Genomic DNA, 19,967 nt, shown 5'->3' with positions numbered 1-19,967 from the left:
TTCAACGTTGCTTACCCATCTAATAATTGGTGCTATTACTAGGCCACACAACATTTACACTCCTTTATGATAATGAACCAAAAGTTTCTAGTGCTTATTAGCTGAGATCCTGAAGGATCAATTCCGAAGTCCAAGAAGTCGCAATAAAATATAATAGAGATAGATAGAAGCACTAAAAAAGAAGAAAGCGCCACATACTGGCAGCTGTATCAGCTCTAAAAGTTCAATAATAGTCGTGTAAACAGGCTATTTCCGTATGTTAAGGTAAGCGTGCTGTTTTTGTTGAATGTCAATCGTCATATAGCCTTGCTCAACGCAGTCTTTCGGGTTACGAATTGTAACGGTGAAAGGCGGGTGCTTAGCTCGGTGGGGGCAGACCAACAGACAGCCGAGGCAGCCGCGACAGTTCGCCGCGAGCGCATGCCCGAGTCCGATGTCCGCCACGCTGTTCTGACCAACCTAGATCCGGCGCGCCGTTTACAACTTCGAATATCAAATGGGAAACTTTTACTTTCGCGCATGATAGAACTGTTCGTGTTATACCGAGTATTGATCAGTGTACGTGCTGCGATATGCGTTAGTGTTACAAGGGTTACAAGAGATACTTTTTCTCATGTTTGAAAGAGACAATTGCAAAATGTTTTTGTGTGTATGCCTTGTTATTTGGAGCGGTGCCCTCGCGCCGGCTCTGGCCCAAGGTGAGTTGAACAATGCACGAATCACTCCCTCTCTACTTGATTATGCGAAAAACCGCAGCTCGGGGTTACAACCCCGGCGCGGCGCGGCGCGGCTGCTACGCTAATATGTAGCTTAAGTATCTACTCCGTTATTTATTTTATCCCTGTCAAATTTTGAAAAATATTTATTTATTTATAGTGTTGTATACAATAAAAAAGCAAGTATTCAAACAATAAGTCGTAGTCGGTGGCCACCATAGTGTAGTTGATTATACGGTTGCTTTCCACCACAACGTCATGTCATCGCGTGGTTTGAGTTTAGTGGCTATGTGACCACCGACTACGGCTATTTGTTAAATATAAGATCTTTGTTAGAACAGGGGTTTATTATTTCATAGGTAACCTACTTCCTTTCAGCCTTTATGTAGATTTTTGAGATTGAAATTATGATTTCTATAAATATTCTACGCGCTTTCCAGTTTCCTCTATGAAGGAACCTTTACAAACTATTTAAAACCGGTTATTTAAACTGAACACAAAAAAAGTTTACTTACCTTATAAGACGTGTAAGCAAAAAAATAATTTTAGGTACCTACCTACAATAAAGTTAAATTACCAAATTAAAAAAAACTTTACTTAAACTTTTAGGTAGGTAGGTGGGTACCAAATAGGTACATTGGTAGGTTTCTACATCAGTATGACAAAATGTCCTAACAATGACTTACCTTGCCAGTTAAATAAATCAATTTAATTATTAAAAGAACATTTCCTCTGGTTTAAACGAAAAAAACACGTAGGTATGTAAAAATACTAATAATAATATTAATTAGTAATTCAAAAGACCTCGAGAGCTAAAATTGTATGATAAAATATTAAATGAGTTGTAGAACCTACAACTTGATTTTGATTAGGTAAGTAGGAAGGTACATATTTAACTTAATGAGTTACTCAAATGTTAAAAGCTCTAAGAACTTCATTTGAAGTTGGAAGAACTTACGGACGTACCTACGTTGTCTTTCTTGCATAACATTAATTAATTAATGCTTATTACAACCTAAATATACGGGAATTAAGGTAGGAATACGTACTTACCTACTAAAAACGGAACGACCGGATTTACTTAAAGTTTGGTTGCTTTAAATGTTTACATAAAAAATATTTTTAGTTAATGGTAGGTTACCCTACCTATCTTAATTTTTAATTTCTTAGGACTTTTTTTTGGTAAATACTATGAAGGTAGGAATATCTGCACTACAGACGTTCTCAAAGCTGGAAAAAATTACCTCTCGTTTTTGATAGTCGACGAAGCATTACATTTTAACATTTTTTATACAAGGACCAAAGCTTTTTTTTAAAACTATAATGTAGATATCATAACTCGAAGTAGGTGTTCGATAGATCTATGGGCCAATTCGTCGGCAGTACCTACTTACCTCCATGAGAACAGTGATGACTTTAAATGGCCCGAAAACATGCGATATATACGAGCCTCATAAGAAAGCTCAGAGTGACTCAGCGGGCAATGGAGATAGCTACGGTGTAAAAAACAATATTTGTAAAAACATTTTGGTACTGTAGTAAAACAAGCCAGGATTGTTTATAAATTCATCCTAACATAGATAGATATACGAAGTCTTAGAATTCCGAAATATAATGTATAGTTTTAATTCTTATTGTAATAATCACCTCCACCGACCAATAACTGACCTCTATTATTAAAACAGGACTGGCTGTCCTATACAAATGTCAGCTAAAATGTTGTCCCCCATCTGTGGTGCCAAATATGACATACGAGTGTCTCTGGAGTTAATAAAGTGTTTTTAGTTATTTTAATTTATCTTCCTTGGACAATCATAAGCCACAATTATAGCACCCAGCCCCGGATCTACGATTTGTTTGAACCGGGGCTCGGGGCAGAAACATGTTAGTGGCGCCAGTCTCATTTCAGATAAATTACTTAATAAAACTCACAAATATTATATAATGGTTGGCCTAAGTTTAGTGCAAAAAGGTTGTACAGGGTAAATAGGTACAAAGCGGGCACATGATATAAAATGAAAACCATTTCCAGTACGAGTTACAAAAAACTTAAAGGCAGGTATTGTAAGAGTTATATAAAGCTTAACCTTTGATTTTGGAACTCTTATTCTATATCATTTGCCCGCTTAAGCTATACACTGTGTGATCGCTACACTTGAGATGTGTGACGCCATTTTCTTGAAAGTCGACGGTGAGTCAACCAGGTTTCCGTATGCTAGGCGCATTGTAAGGGCAAGTTTTTTTTCATTTCAAAATCATGGTTTTGGTCCCTGAAACAACACAGATACAAAAAAAGTGACTGAAGTTTTTCCAGTGGTAATAATGGAAGTCAGTTGTATAAGTTAATAACTCGCCAATAGAGGTCATGCAACAATGCAATAAAAGTGCATCGGTCTATAGCTAGTAATGCATGTAGTCCAGATGATTCACAACAATACGACCATTTTCACTTTTGTTGCTTAAAAATTTATCACATTGTTTTGAGGCTGCTGCGACAGCGGGCTCCCGTTCGCGATGGCTTTCACTTAGCCTGTTTGGTTGCGTGGTTCTATTTATGTGTTAACGCCTGTTGCATTGAACCGTACACCCTTTCGTTAGCCAGTATAAGCTTTGCACGCTTGGAATCGAGAAGTTGTTTTCTAGTATTAATAGTAAACCGATTTAAAATAATCTAATGAACTCGGCGTTTTGTTTGGGCGTGTTAGAATTGGGAGTTGTCCACGCTCGTGCCGCTGAGAGCATGTGCCTTAGACAGCATGTTCAACCGTCTGTCTGTTGATAAAGCCAGGGTATCGGAACTAGGTCTAAGCTTAATCCCATTCTAACAAGACACAAACGATCTTATAACATGAGTAATAATTGTGCTCCAATAAATGTTGTCTATGGTTTGATAAAATAAATAATCTGCGAAAACGGAACGTAGGTGGCGGGGGTGGCAAAACGTCATTATAACAACACCGCGGCGCGGCTGTTCAAAATTGAGACGTTCACCGCAACTGACCACAGCCGCATCATTTTAAAATTTTACGCCCTAACTAAACAACAAACCAATTAACTTGATTTTTGGCCCAGATTTCGTTGAAAGGACGATGAGGAACGTAGGCTGCTTTTTATCCCAGGAAAACAATGCGACTGTAAATAACAGGGATTTAAAAAGAACCGTAATAAACGCGGACGACGGAGGCGAGCAACTAGTTCTAAATATTAGTAATCGAATAAGTATTTTCGGAATTAACCTACTATGTACTTCTACTAATATGTAATGTACGATTTATAAGTGCACTTTTAAAAGTACCAAGCTTTCTAGATTTTCACAAAATTCTTTGGTATTTAACTCAGGACATAAGATTCATTTAGGACGCGAGCACCTCCTTATATATTTTTTCTTCTCTCTATTTCTATTTATAATGGCAGTCAAATTAAATGCGTTTTTTAACACATTATCGAGTGATTGGCTAAGATGTTTTTAGGTGATCGGGCCCAAATTCACGGTGTTTTTTACGTAGGTATCATTCCAAATGGAGACGTTCCAATTATGGTTAACAAAACTGTTTATGTCCACATTTGTAGTTAATTAAACACCTTTGGTCTATTTTATGTAAGTAGAAGAAATTATCTCTCAAACATATTGTTCGGTCTTAAAAATTTTCGTAACATTAATTTAACAAAAATTCAGTTTAATATATTACCTGAGCTATTAACTGTAAGGCTATCTACGCGCGCGATTTATTTGATTGGGCGCGATTACTATCGAGTACTTAGCAAAATAACAATCTAAGTTAATAGTTGTACTGAGTGCCTTCTAAAAGGACACCCAATTCTGGATTAAACCACTCCAGTATTAAAGCTTTCGATTATGCGCCAGTAAAAGTCCCCTGGACTAAAAGACACAAGACTCTCCAAAGGGGAGGGTATGCCTGGGAACACCACGCTGGACAGACGAGTGTCATAGTACATGGTAGTATTAACGCAGAGGACGTTCTCCATTATATTCCCTAAGTCGCCTCGTACGGCGGGACGAGGAGGGTGGCACTGTATTCTGATCTGCCGTCACCACACGGCACCTATCGTAAATACAAACTTGCATATTTCAAATGCAAGTCACGTGGCATAAACACGCTATTATTTCTAGTAAATCATTTAGCTCAGGTAATATTAATTTTGTCTTTGAAACCAATCAATTTAATAGCGTATCTGTCAATACGAACCGGCATGTTAGAATTTGAAAAGAAATCGTTTTGAATCTTCGTTTTTAAGAAAGATAGCATGGACCAACATAGCTAATTAATTGGTTAGGTCACAAAGAAGATACTACCTCGGTACTTAATATTAATCCCAAGTACTTTTTGCTGTTGTAAAACCATATAATATTATTAGGATGAGTAGCTTAACTTTAATGTTATTGTTTTTATTGAACAACATGTTGGTCCTTGGCTGAAATCTTAACAACTTTATAGCATTTTTGATAATCCCATACTGCAAATCGGTTCAAACGCGACATCGTAACGGAACGCCAAATCGCTTGGAGGCACGACTTAACGTAATTTTTGAATGTAAAAAGTGCATATAAGGCTTCTAGATACTGACATAAATCTGCGAAATTTGGATAACGTCTTAGAAAGGTACCAACCCTTTGTATACGAAATTTTAACATTATTCCGGACGTAATTTTCGCCTTTTAATGCTTTAATTTAACAAAATGCATTACATCGAGGTTAACATACATCAATTTCTTAGTAATAAGGTTGCTCGCTGGTTGTTCCGCTTTAACATAGACAATATAGAATCTTGAGAATGTAAATGTTGATGTTGGAAAAGAGCACCTGCGTAGATTTTGCCGGCTTCTTGTCGGGAGAATCTGACTTCCGTAACGGTGGTAGAATCACAAAAACCGACTTGTTGTTTTCATTTGTACTTGAAGTAGGCCTACTTGAAATAAACTATTCAGTTAAATGATATCAAACAGATAAAATATATACTTAATTTATGTTTAAAATGTACGGTGTTTATGATGTCCATAATGTATTAAATAAAGTGCGATGATGAAGACACTAAAAATAAATGTACAGAATGACATTGAAAGTAGGTTACCTACCTTTATTGATGTAGATTAAAAACATAAACACAAGCCAGCGGTTTACAGTCGTGAGTACCAGTAGCGGGGAAAGTTCAGATATGAAACCGGCCCATGGACATGAATGGTGCCGGTATAATGTAATATTTTCGATTATAGATTCTTGCGAATGTCTAACGGGTTTTAGTAGAAATCTCTACCAATCGGATATAAGATCTCTTGATTAAATTATAGGTAATTAGTAGCTCAAACGGAACTGGTATATTTTTTTTAATAGGTCCTTTTTTCACCAATTTTGATTGATCACAAACCTCGAAGTGGTGGTGGATAGTAATAGCTGAACCGAAATCTCCATTGCTGGGAACAAGGCTGTGTAATTTTAGGGCAGTATGGAGCTAAGACCTATGAGGCTTGAGTATAAAATCCAAAGTTGTCAACGGTTCGTTGTCTATCAAGCTGTATAATTTGACAACTATGGTTGTAAACTCATGGCAGGTTTTATATAAGGTTGTAATCAATTAGCAACCGTTCAAAAAGTTATTGAATAGGAACAAGTCGCTGTGCCCGACGAAAGGTATGGTTATACTATTAGCTTTTTATTGCTGTAATTATTCCGGGAAGGTCCGATAATATGTATCCGATAATATACTATATATCGTGTTTTATTTTACTACTTTCGCATACTGAATAAGCAAAAAAAATTGTACCATTGTTTTTAATCATACCATTAAATAGCTCTATTTGCTCCAACAGATTTTTTTCGAAATTTGGATAACTTCTTATAAAAGAAAAAGTTCTACTCTGATGGGGCTTTCCAAAGCGCCTTCAAAGATTTTATTGATTCCCGTACCAAAGGGATAAATGAACTACCTATGAGATGACAAAAGTGCGTAGATAGCAATGGTACAAACTTTGATTAAATAAATAAATTACTATATTTGAAAAAAAACCACATTATGTTCATCCCTTACAAAACGAAAATAAAATTGTCATATGTGCGATATTCATATGAGAATTTTATATCGAGGTGTTAACGATACTGTGCTCGGTGAGGCAGGAGAAGGCAAATGTCCAATTTGGTTATCCAAAGTCGGTCAGCCATCCAAATAACTAACACTAATAAGCCTCGCCTTATACACACAAAACACTTCACTAACTTAGCCGTATAACGGTTGGCCTACGATTTTTTTTTGATCTTCTCCTGCAGCAGGTCTAAACAGACTATACTCTATCGACTCTATTCTTTGAATTTCTTACTACCCCTCTAGTTTAAAGCTATCCGCACCACGAAAAGCGTCGGCGCGATTTACATTCCGAGTACCTTAGGAATTTCATCTATCACGCAAGGCGAATAAATTCCTTCGGGATTTTTCTCAGTTTTTTTGTGTTCCCGGCAAAGACGCACGTCTTAAATGCACAATGAAATATTCACGCGAATAATATCGGCCCAGCTTGATATATGTATCTAAAAAGATTTTTTTTGCTGCGCGGATTTTCTATCGCAAGTGAGTGCATCTTTATGCGATTGCAAGTGTTACTGAATTGTGAATCGCGCGCTTTTTATAGCAGTGTGGCCTAGGTCTTAGTTTTTAACAAGCCACTCTGTGTGGTGCTATGGATGACTTAGGTCTTCTATATTATTGTGGATTAATATTATGTTAGGTAAGTACCCAGCGCGGCTGTGAGAAAATTTCGACTTTGTGTCAATTAGATAGCAAACATCTAACAAGCTATGTCATTAACAAATCTCGTGTAGAAGATTTTCTTTCTTCTGTGGTACTGTTAAGACTACAGAAGAAGTAAAGAAGAATTATACTACTACTACTACTAATTGTTTGTTTATTTAGGTTTTTTTGTTATACCGATGATTTGGTGATTAAGGGACTGACTAAACACCAGCGCTGCGCTTTGAGTACGCAGCTACAATGGGCTAGCTCTTTGTCACATATTTGATTTAATATAAATTATATACAAAAACCCTACTGCACTAATCTTGATGAAATTTGACACATATTAGCTTACATCCTGTTGATGGACACATATACCTTATTTTATCCTAAACAAAGGGCCGAGATATCTTTCACAGGGTATTTAAAAATATAGTATGTGTTACCTATGCAGCATGCATCGCTGCACATCTAAACACTATTTTAGCTACATTTAACTTTTTTGGATAAAAATTGGAAAATTTATCGAAATTGGATATTCTGTTTAACATGGACATTTTTCATTATGGGCTCCCATCGGGATTGTTAGAAAACGAAAGAAACGCGAACGAAGTCACGGCCAACAACTAGTTAACAATAATTTAACATGCTTTCATCGAAGGCAAGTATACACAGGAAAATATAGCACACGAGAAACTAAAAAACGGATGAAGTCGCGAACAACGCTAGTTTAAAACGGCAGGATGGAAAATGTAAATGTACCCAAGTAAAAATAGCAAAAGAAACCTAGCAAAGTAGAACCGCATTTCTTCAACGACGCTTTCGAGTCCAACGACTACGCAGCACTACGATTCCGCCTCAAGTGCCAATACAATTTTTTATTTAACTAAGTATAACTATTTATTTTCGAAAAGTTTTTTTTAAGTACATAATAAATGTGCTATTAAATTGAAATTCTACATAATACGTCTCATTTCAATTCATTACAATTAAAAATAAAATTAAAAACGTAAAATAGAAAGGTTTCGAAGTTTTCGGCAATGGCTCGAAAAATTAAAACGATTTTTTATCATAAGCTCAAAAACATTGAATTAGTTTATTTAAACACTATTACTAATTCGGCGGGAATAACTCGAAAAATCAATAGGTGTTAGTGTGAAAATCTTTATTTTTTTATTTACTTGTTTGTTACCTCTTTGTACCGTTCACTGTACCGCCCTTGGTGAAATTTCAGTGGTATAAAGAATGTACCTACTGTTTACCACGGAAAAGTATCCGAGTACTATTTACAAAGCTAATTCGATCTTAGTGAAATCCAAAAGTAAACAAAATAGCGAACGGTATCGGAGTATCTTATTATGCAGTCTTTCTAATTCAGTTTTTAATTAAGTTACTTTTAATTTAAATGAGTTTTTTAGTTAGGTAAATGTCATTTTTTTTCTTTTTTATGTGTTACAAATATACTTAACATCAGTAAGTAATCGGACCACGGAAGGGCAGGTTATTTTTTGTATAAATGATCAACCTGGCTATTGCAGCCAGAACTTTTGGCAATATTAGGGATGTTAATAAAACAGCTATTAAGTATTGAAGTAGGCTAAAAGATTTAAAAAATATATATTAATAAAGAAAAAAGTATTTTTTTAATAGTGAGATTTAGATTTTTTTATTCAGATAACTCATTTTATTAGTATATTCTCTTTCACACAATAGTACGGCGTAAATTTTTCTTTTTTCATTTATTTGGCATCATGGATTTACTATGTTACTATTGTTTGGCATATTATGAACTGATTTGGAAAATTCTAATTTGAAAGATTCGTCAATAGGTTCAAAACTTTTGTTTTTAACTCAACTCAACTAAGTTAGCGAAATTGTATATTTTATTTGAAAGACAGGTGCATTTCTTGCAATGAAGTCTTCTATTTTTTCAGAATCCTATAATTGTATCCATTCTTGCCCTTTTTTTTCCCCCATATTTTCATTTCGGTGGCATGTACCTACTCTCCTATCTTTACCGTATAAAATTCTGATGTATCCAACACATCCATACATCTTGTATCGGCTGGCACGAAATGAACATTAGAACACGAGCGTATGATGGATGACATTGTATATAGGCAAAGACCAAAGCCGGTTAGCGGTGACTGATGACGTCACGCAACCAGTTCTAAAGCTATTCTGCATTGTATCGGACCATTTCAATGAAACAATTTTCACGATTACTATTCTATGCTCATTTATAAATAGCGATTTAGTAATAGTGACAAACTTGATCATACTGGCTTGATAAAAATGAAAGCGCACTTGTTTTCATTATTCGAAAGGCGCTGGGCATATTATGAAACATGAAAAAACGAAGTGTACTTAAGAAGTAAATGGTACTAAAGTACACAATATATCTACTAACAGTTATCTAATTATACCTTTTTAAGGAGAACGTGATTATAAATGGAAAACATTTCCATTTATAACTTCTATCTAATTAATAGCGTAAATAATACTTTAAAATTGTAAATATATAAATGCTATCTTTTAACAAATACTATATATATATATATATATATCCTTTTTTATGCTAGGTGTCTCATCTGTCCTATATAAAGACCATTCCATCCAATTCCCATGATTGAGAAAAAAGTTTTTAAAGGTGTTCTGGCAAGATCTCCCCTGAAAAAATAAATAATAAATACTATACTACGTACTAATATTATAAAATCGTAAGGTACTTATTAAGAAATGCTAAATAAAATGAGTATTAGAGATAAATCAATGAATAAATATTACACTTCCTATATTAGCCTTGCAACATGTTGTACTATAATTATTGTAGGGTGAGTATTGACAAGGATATAATATAATTACTTAGCTATGCCCTTAGAGTGGGTCACTTGACCACTGCGCTGTGTAGGCTGTGATGCGAAAAGTAGGTAAGCGCACGGAGAATAGTAAAAGAAAGGCTTCTGTAGTCTGACATAAATGCAAGTACAAACGTTTGATGGAGTACGACGATGTTATTTTTAACACATCAAAAGTTAAAATAATGCTTAATGTCTTAATCCTGAGTTGAGAAACATTTTAGGTCAATAATATGACACCATTCGACTACCACGGTTTTGGGCCTTGCAGACTTTTATCCATATCCGAAAATAAGTTCATCTGGGTTATCCCAATATAGTTTTGGAAAGGTTAGTCATACTAAACTAAATATCAGAAATTGGACCTAGTAACTGCACCTATAATTTGACAAGGACTCGACTTTAGAAGTGAACACAGCAGATGTTATGGTTGTCACCGCGTATTTTTAACCCCTGACGCTAACGCTACATATATTTTTTTTTAAAAGGGCTTGACTAGTAAAGTAATTTACACAATGTTGTCAAGGGTTTTTAAAATTTAAAATTTGATTCTAAAAGTGTTGATCTCAATAAAAAGTTACAGAGCAACATTTTGCCTTTTTGCCTAATATGAAAAAATGCTGCACCCAAGAGTCCATAGACCAATTTATTAGGTGTAGGAATAAAAATAACTTTGAGCTATTAGTATGTCAATGTTACTTGGCTTAAGTTTTAGATATGACATGTAAGTGAATCGGGGTCAGTATTATTCGCGGTTCCATTCAAGCGCGCAGGTGTTAACAGAAAAAAGCCATATGCCGTTACATAGCATTCAAAAACTTTTACTCGTTAAGGCTCGCTGACGCGTTCTCTACTTGCCGGTTAGAGAGATTATGAATCAGAGTCTCGCAGATTATTATAATATGCTATTAAATGGGAAAATAACCATTAGTGATGGTTTTTTTTCATTTAATTATATATCATTTGTTCTGTTTCATTACCATACCAATTACATACTTCACTTATCTTGTAAGGTTAATTAACTTTAATGCCATAAAATAAGCATAAAAAGAACATAATTACGTATATATACTACCAAAAGCAATTAAAATATTTAACTTACATTTATAAATATCACTAAACGTGTTAAAGTCGCCATATGGTTTTCTTCCTAATTTATAATATAATAAGTTACTGAAGGACGAAGGTACTTATCGGCAAATACAATAAGCTACCTACTGATTATTATCTTATACCTATAAAAATATTACTATTGTCTCGTAGTAAGTTCTGATTCAATTCAGAGGACATTCTATTGAAATTTCAGATCTCAAGTCGATTGTTGCTCACTTAGCTGATTGATTTGTATTATAATCTCTGACAACATTAGGTACATTGATTCTGTGCAACGGCCGTTATTGCTCTCCTACATACTAATTACTATCCTACTTACTGTAATTATATTACATAGTACATGATATGTTACAGCTGGAGTGATAATTGGATTATATTGGTTTATCTATAATATGAATACGTTGTTGTCTCGGTTAAGTATCACGGGGTCCAGGTTCTGAGTTCTTGGTCGGATCCAAAACTGTTTTCAGTGAAACTTCTTATTAATTAATTTTTTGTGGAGAATTGAGAGTTGTGTATCATTGTCTTGTTCAGGCGTTCGTTTCATGAATAAATGAGAAACATAATATTATAACATAAAGAGAACGATTGGAGATTGCGAACGTTCAAAAATGGAATCCGGTTATGTCACGCCCATAAGCCGTCGTCAATCCCGCTAAAACTAACATAATATAGTGATAGTTAAAACAACGTGCTGTGTCTAAGAGCTGAGAACATTTTGATTGAGTTAGTTGAGAATCTTTATTGGTTTGACTTTTTAGTTCTATGTAGTAACAGACTAGCAAACGCTTACTATCTTACTCAAAATAATAATCCGCTATTTTTTTTAACGCAAATAATTAAAACAAATAATAAAACACTGTATGTACTTTATGTTGTAGTAATTTTGAAACATCAAGTATTATATATTAATAGTATTTGTAGTGACTCTACCACTTGTTCAAAACGCCGATTCCACTGAGAATGAAGCCGGCAAGAAACTCAGCAGTTATTCTTTTCCAAAATCAACATGTACAGTTTGACAAATTAGTTGTGTTACCTTGTCAGAGCAAAAAGCTGCAGGAAGAAAATTCTGCATGGAGAGGGTGGGAGTTAGTGGTAGTGGGTACTGTTTAACGCGGGAGATATTTTGTTCCCCAGGCGAGTATAGAAATTCCATGCGGTCATAGGCTATCACGGAAGGTATAATATTAAAGTGGAAATTTTGATAAATAATTTGGAAATATTTTAGCGGTATTGTTATTCGATGGACAGCATAATCCAAGCATATGTTTTTAAAACTTTCGTCTGTATGTCCAGACTGACATAAGAACGATGTATTCTTTAAAATCACCCCAAAATGATGAAATTTGAATTGGAGGATATATGAAATTCCATGTTTTTTTCAAGTTAGGAACTTCGGTTTTTTCGCTAAGAATCATATTTACTGAACCGATTCATAGGTTCATTATTTAAGTGAGCTGTTATTCGCATAGATTTTTTAATATACGTAGAATAAAAGATGAAAGTTTGCACCATAAAAAAAGACCTGTGCAATTTACACACGGTAGAAGTGTAACTTCTGAAAAGTAGCCTACGTGAGATTGAGGTGGATGTAGGTAGAGTATCAGAACTATTAGGATTAATGTAAGGTTTATTATTTAGTTTCCATGGTAACTAGAATAGATAAAAAAATGCATAATGTTTTCTATCTCACTCTGTTCAATACATTTATGTGTTTGTTTCTTTATCTAGATATTATTCAGTTGCCTTGGTAACTTAATTAGGTAACAAAATGTGTAATGTATTCTATCTCATTCCCTCGCCGGCTGAATCCTATACATTTATGTGTTTTATTATTTCGTTTCATCGAGTTTGAAATCAAAACGATTCTAAAGAAGTTTCTCTTCAAAAATATTACCTCGTACAATAATATGCGGGTAAAATGCCGGGAATCCGCCAGTTGAATATCAGAATATTCCTAACATAGAACTTGAATACTTGTTACTACTCTAGCCAAGAGGCTTAAAAGTTACAAAGCTTTAAAGGGAGTTCATATAGAAATGCTCACATGATAATCATCCGTATGATCTCTTCTAATTGGCAATTAAGGAGTTTCAGGATTTTATCAAGAACGAACTCTGCTAGTGGTTTCTACCGAGTGTATATTTGTTTACTCTATCGCATCTTTATTTCTTTATGTACTAGGTACTATCTGTTTCTCCAAGATTCACTCGCTTTAGCTCAGGGCCGTGAGAGTGTTGTAAATTACTTTATATGTTGTTTGACCTGCCACTGATGCCCAGTGAAACCGAGTGCAAACCGCGCGTCCCAGCGCCACCGATTTAGTAAAAACTTAATTAATTTACATTATCTCTATTATGTATCAAATTAAATCGCTGTCAAAGAAAATTTTATCTATAATCGATAGAAGAATGTAATTTTTTTTGTAAGGAATAATGAAATGAAAAATGGAATGAAATGGAAAATGTCTAACTAATGAAATTTTTTAATTGTTTTTTGATATAAAATGCGCTACTCAGCAGACTGCAGATTTTATTTTTCGATTGGCTAAATACCAATATTTTTGTCAGTACATAGTACTTAACTAAGTCATAGATTTAAGTAGGTATATTCATTCCTTACTACCTTATAAAAACGTATACTTTCCTTTTTATAGTATAATTGTGGAATACATAAATATGAAAGTTGTAACGTGAAAGATGGCAAACATTTGCCATTCGCCTTTTAAATATTAGGTTTATAGGAGTAGGTACGCGAACGGGAAAGTTGAATAAATGTCCAAAACTAAGTTAACATAATACGAAATTTCATAGTAGTTTCAACACCATGAAGAGGTCCCTTAGAATTGATTTTGAAATCTATCCCATACGAACTGTGCATTTTCTTAATATAGCATATGTGCAAACAATAGCGCCAATCCGATGCCATGGGTGCAGTGGCGTGCACTCCATACATGCACAAAAGCACTGCATACCCTAACATTGATATATAACTCGAATAGGAGGAGAATTTGTGCCGTTTTATGAAATTTTCCTGGTGTATGCATACCCTGGTAAGAAACCCAATGCACGCCACTGCATGGGTGCAACGTAAAAGAAATAAACTGTACAAAACACGTGACTGGTAAAAAGAATCGAATACACAAAAGTTTGTGATGAAAAACCCGAGTTCTTTCAAGCTATAAGGCTAGTTGATAAGGGCGTATTACAGTTAGTACTGCCTCGTTGGTATAGTGGTAAGCACGATCAACTGCAGATAACGAGGTCCTGGTTTCGATCTCCGGGACGGGTCAGTTAACAGTAATTAGCAGTAATTCAGCCCCCTGCCTAGGCTGCACTATAATATATCGACCATTGGAAAATAGACCGCCGTAGCCGTGATATACGCGTTGACAACCATAACATCACCTGTGAGTTAAGTTTTATACTCTTCCCCTTCTATTATTTCAATAATAAACATATAATATTTTTTTTTAAACTGTGGTTAAAATCTACTTTTATATATTGTTATATATTTATATATATTATGTATATTTTATATTTATATATTACGTATATTTATTTAAATTATATATGTATTTGTATCTTTTCATTTTGGTATTTATGTATATCTATCAACACTCTTGGCACTGTATACTCCTTACTGTTTCTTTTCCTGTATGTTATACGTGCAATAAAGTGTTTCTTCTTATTCTTCTTCTAATATTCCTTAACATAATTTGTATCTATGTGGTGCTTGTTTCTACGTTAAATGGTCTGTTTATTTCATTGCCATTTGTCATTTTCCTTCTTTATGGCATTCTGTATGGCATATCATGTAATGCATAGTGTATGAATTTATACATATTCATTATAATTAATTACATTAATCCCAGGATACTTCATTCCTAAAAATTTGTAAAATAGCTAAGTGGCGTGGCGTACCTACTTATATACCTACAGATGGCTGCTTCAAATTATATTTCAAAGCTACTTCAACTAAATTTCAACGCAATATTTCTCCTCAACTCAAGTAAGCTAAGCTGGCTCAGAATGGCTGATTGAAAACTCGAATATCAAAGTACCGATAAGTTCTTATTCAAGCTTTTATCAATATATTACAGACTTCGCCTAGTGTATCTCGAAGAAATTTCCAATATTTATTAGTACTTAAGTCCAACCGTGCAATGCAAATAAGTTGTATAGCAACTTTTAAATATTTATTCTAGATAAAAGTTATTCTTATTTTTAAATATTTTATTTTCATTTACGTTGTAGATAAAATACCATTGATAAAAGTTTTAATTCATTCAATCATTTTGCCAAAATGCAAGCATTTACCGTCGTTCTAGTCAAAAAAAGATAGGTGCGAGTGTCGACTTAACCTACCTATATTGTGACCATCACACTGTGCTTCTTGTTTCCAACATTTCTCGTATGATATCGTCTACAGTGAGGGTTCAGAATCTTGTGATCATAACTTTCGTCAATCCTTAGAATTCTTCAATTGGTTGCATTTTTACGACCTAGGTTATAAAACAAAAACCGCACACGTGCAAACACCTTTGTCAAACTGGTTGTCATTTTCAATTTTCGAAGCATTTCACGTTAAAATAAGAACCCCGGACTAAGCATTCTTAGGATAGATTTACGGACTACGCGTTTTTGGATAGATATCCGGACTAAGCAATTTTGGATAGATTTTTTAAAAATTCCAACACGTAAAACATAACCGCCATACAATTTGACAAAGGAAAGGACTACAATTTGTCTAAGTAGTTAATTGTCGTCATATTATTAAATAATATTAAATGCCTACCATGCTTATTAATATCAAGTCCCACACGGTTTATGCGACTTATAAGTTTGAAACGTATCTCGATGACCGTGGTGGGTGAGTGAAGGTCGACCAGTCGGCCATTTTCCGTGAGTTGGACAAGTGTGACGCTCAGAATTCAATTTTGCGACACGCGCGAAATGCATCAAAAAGGTTTTCTGAACACATTTTCCTCGCAGCTTGTTGTCAATAAAAGTTTATTTTTGGCACAAAGGGAAGTTCCATTTCACATTAATTTACGACACTATCAAAATATCCCATACTTTGTAGGTTTGACGACTACAGACGATTTCCCGGGAGGAACAATTTGGGAAATGATAGTTTCTTAATTTTCGCTAGTCTGGTCTGGCCGTTGTTAGTTTGGGCACCCTACGGAGAAAGACTTGTCGCTTAGCGATTAAGCTTTCAGATGTCGCGTAGGGAGATGTTACCTTTACCATCTCACACTTAATCATAATTTACCATGGTGAGATATGTTAAGGTGAGATTGCATTGCTAAGTAACTTGTAGTAGGAAAAAAAGTAAAATAAACGTACCTACCATTACGGTTAAAGCAAATAATGATATGCCGTGGAATCCATTAGCGATGCTTTCCCGTAGTTATTAATGTGTATTTAATTAATTAATGAAAATCAACTAGTCAAAATAAATAATCTAAACTTTGCTATTTTATTTAACATTGCTTTGTATTTCTGCCCTTTCTGGTCTATCGAGACCAGAAAGGGCCTTGCGGTAGTTACCTAGCTAAGTAAATCGGAGTAAAGAATTCAAGATTATTTAAATGCTTTTATTTACTTCAAACTGTCCCGGTGTGAGTCCGTAATCAAATCTTGTGTTTGATCTACCTCCCGGTCTTGATTGAGCTGGAATTGTGCATGCATAGATATTGCTTATGTAAATCAAATGTCGATGCAATATTATATTGTATATTATTGTTTGGGATAATTTTCGGTAGGTATTATGTGGACTCTAGGATATTTTTATAAAGCAATGTGGTTTAATGGATTTTGTCTGGTAGGAGGTTTCGGTAGATAATTACCACCTCAACTAAGACGCCAAGCGATTTAACGTTTCAGTACGATGTCGCGTTGAAAAGGATTACGGGTATGGGCGCTTAAAGGTTAGCCTGTTACCATCTTGACTGCATCACTTACCAGTAGGATTCCAGTGAAGGGCTAACTTGTAGAAGAATAAAAATATAAACATGTTAATAATTACGACATTTCAAATAATTCAAACCACTGACCTATAGAGATTATAAGATGTACTTACTATATAATAATCTAGTAGCACTTGCGCGCAGTGGTTTTTTTTTTTTATAACTCTAATGATTTTAGTACCGTAACACCGGCTTGTTAGCGTGCCTTGAATGAGGCTCTGCCGGGAAGATTTTGAACCCTAGGGCTCGAAGAAACGAGGGGATCGTCTGCGTGAGGGCGCCTCAACCCGAAACTCGGCTCAGGCGACGATTGGAGTGACGGGGTTTCGGACGGTGATTAGTGCGCACTAGTGGATGCCATAGGTTCAGAATGCCTCTGTAAAAGGAAACTTCTAGTTCGAAGTGATCCTTATAAGGGTATTAATAGGTGCATAAACGAGCTTACCTATACAAGTAATTATGAGACCTAGTTACGAACATTAAAGGTATTATATGGAATCTAATAATTATAATCCTGCAAAACTGTGCTAGGACACGGCATAATATACGAAATAACAACCCTTTATTTTCGTGCCATTCAGATAGAAACAGGCGTTAGGCTTCGCCAATCACCAATATAAAATGAAGACACAATAAAATATACTTAGTCATATAATCATTCACCTACAACGTTGAACAAATCCTAAGTTATATATAAGAAAAAGCAATGGCTTTTTACCAAGTAGTAGCTACGTGGACACTCCAGATTTCAGTGTCAGTTTTTAATACCTATGGAAGTCACTGGCGTAGGGGAATAATTTATTTATGAGGTAATAAAATAAAAATTACTTAATTAAAAAGTGGAATTCCGTAACTCACTCTTGTTAACCTATATGAGTATTGTAAATACAATGTATATATATGTAAATATGACAAAACAGGAACCTACTGAAATAAGGGGGCGTCCATAAATTACGTGAGGTGTTTTTTTTTTAAATTTCTGTCCCTCCCTCCCTCCCGCTGGTGAGATGTCGTGAGATTTTATTCAACCCCCTCCCCCTCCCCCAATCTCACGTGAGATTATTCAAAATGTGGGTGTCTTACGTTAACGCGTTGGATTGTTATTGTAAAAAGACCAATAGACCAAAATAGTTTTTTTTTTTTGTTTCAAACAGAAATAAAATTGTGTGATATTTGCCGAGATCCCCCCTCTCTCCAACATAAGATTAGATGAGATTTGACTCGACCGTCTTCCCCCCTTAAACATTTCACGTACTTTATAAATGCCCCCTTAAATATGAGCTGGTAGTTTTCAGTTAAAGCTTAAGCTTTGCAAACAAAATAAGCTCTACCTACGAACGTTTCGCCCCGATACCGTTATTCCGTAGCAACGCTATTGCTAAGATTATTAGCAACAATATTGTGAGTCAAGATCTGCTGAAGAAGCTCAAGTGTAGGGCCGATAACGGCGTACCTAGGGAGCCAAGTATAGGATTAAATAAATTATAATTAAAACCGTACAGATTTTTCTGATTGTTGGGAAAAAAATATTGTTTATTTTTGTTGTATGAAATGATTCAAAAGCTCAAAAGTAATTATTGTTAGATAGCTATTCTACTATATAAAAATGTGTGTGTGTGTATTAGTGTAGGTACACAAGTAAGAAGTGAAACTTCTTTATGACATTTTTTTTTATTATTACAATTAATTATTGGTGTTTACTAGATTAACAGACGTATTAATTAAATTATTGATATTCACTGATATTTACAATCAAAAGCTGAGGTTAACCTGAAATCACACCCACGTTGAATGTTTTAGAAATAAATATATTGCGTAACATAAAAACGTTACTAGATGGCGTGTAACAAAAAAACATTACATTGCTATAGCATCTCTCCCATACGAGTAAAGAAGATTCACTTCAATAACTAATTTTTTTCCAATCACATTATCTTTGTATATTTATTTTATTTACATATTATTAGTATGGTATTTACACTTATTATATAGAACTTTATTAGGAATGAAATCCTATTTATGGAGAACTCTAACAGACACAAATAAAGATTTCATGACATGACCGAATTCAATTACAGTAGGTCGGTATACAACGTTGCAATTTGTAACTTTCCATTTTTTGTAATATTTGATGACTTATAGAAGACGTCGAGATATTCTTAAAGGGGTTTTCTTATGAACCTTTATACAACGTGTAAATGAAAACCGAAATAATACTTCAAGGTTTTAGAAGTACTATCTCTGAGATTTATCTATGACATCGGAACGCTAATAGTTTTTGAGTAAACCATTGGCATAGTTTTTACAGAAAGAAATCATATACAGCCCTAACATCGCATGCAAAAGTAAAATCACAATCACTATGCACGTGTCGGTCTTTTATCCTCAATAGTGTTGACATAAGTATACATTTAGAATATTTTGCATTAGCTTGTTTGGGAAAAAAAATAGCATCATAATCATATCAACCCATTGCTGGCCCACTAAAGGGCACGGATCTCCTCCCACAGTCAGAAGGGGTTAAGGCCGTAGTCAAAATTGTGTAAAATTATGTTAAGAAAT

The 19,967-nt window shown here is 34.6% G+C and overlaps 1 protein-coding gene across 1 annotated transcript in view; it reads left to right on the top strand.

Annotated features, from left to right (window-relative positions):
* The first annotated feature begins 613 nt into the window (after positions 1–613).
* The window catches only part of LOC120636678 (CUB and sushi domain-containing protein 1), a 123,700-nt gene continuing 104,346 nt past the window's right edge, over positions 614–19,967 (top strand). Inside the window, exon 1 of the mRNA XM_039908246.1 lies at positions 614–698. Within this exon, the coding sequence (XP_039764180.1) occupies positions 614–698 (85 nt within the window). The remainder of the gene's footprint in view (positions 699–19,967) is intronic.

The sequence above is a fragment of the Pararge aegeria genome, chromosome Z (genome assembly GCF_905163445.1).
Source record: "Pararge aegeria chromosome Z, ilParAegt1.1, whole genome shotgun sequence".
Lineage (NCBI taxonomy): Eukaryota > Metazoa > Arthropoda > Insecta > Lepidoptera > Nymphalidae > Pararge > Pararge aegeria.
Note: the sequence above shows the minus strand (reverse complement) of the source record. Positions and strands in the feature narration are given on the sequence as shown.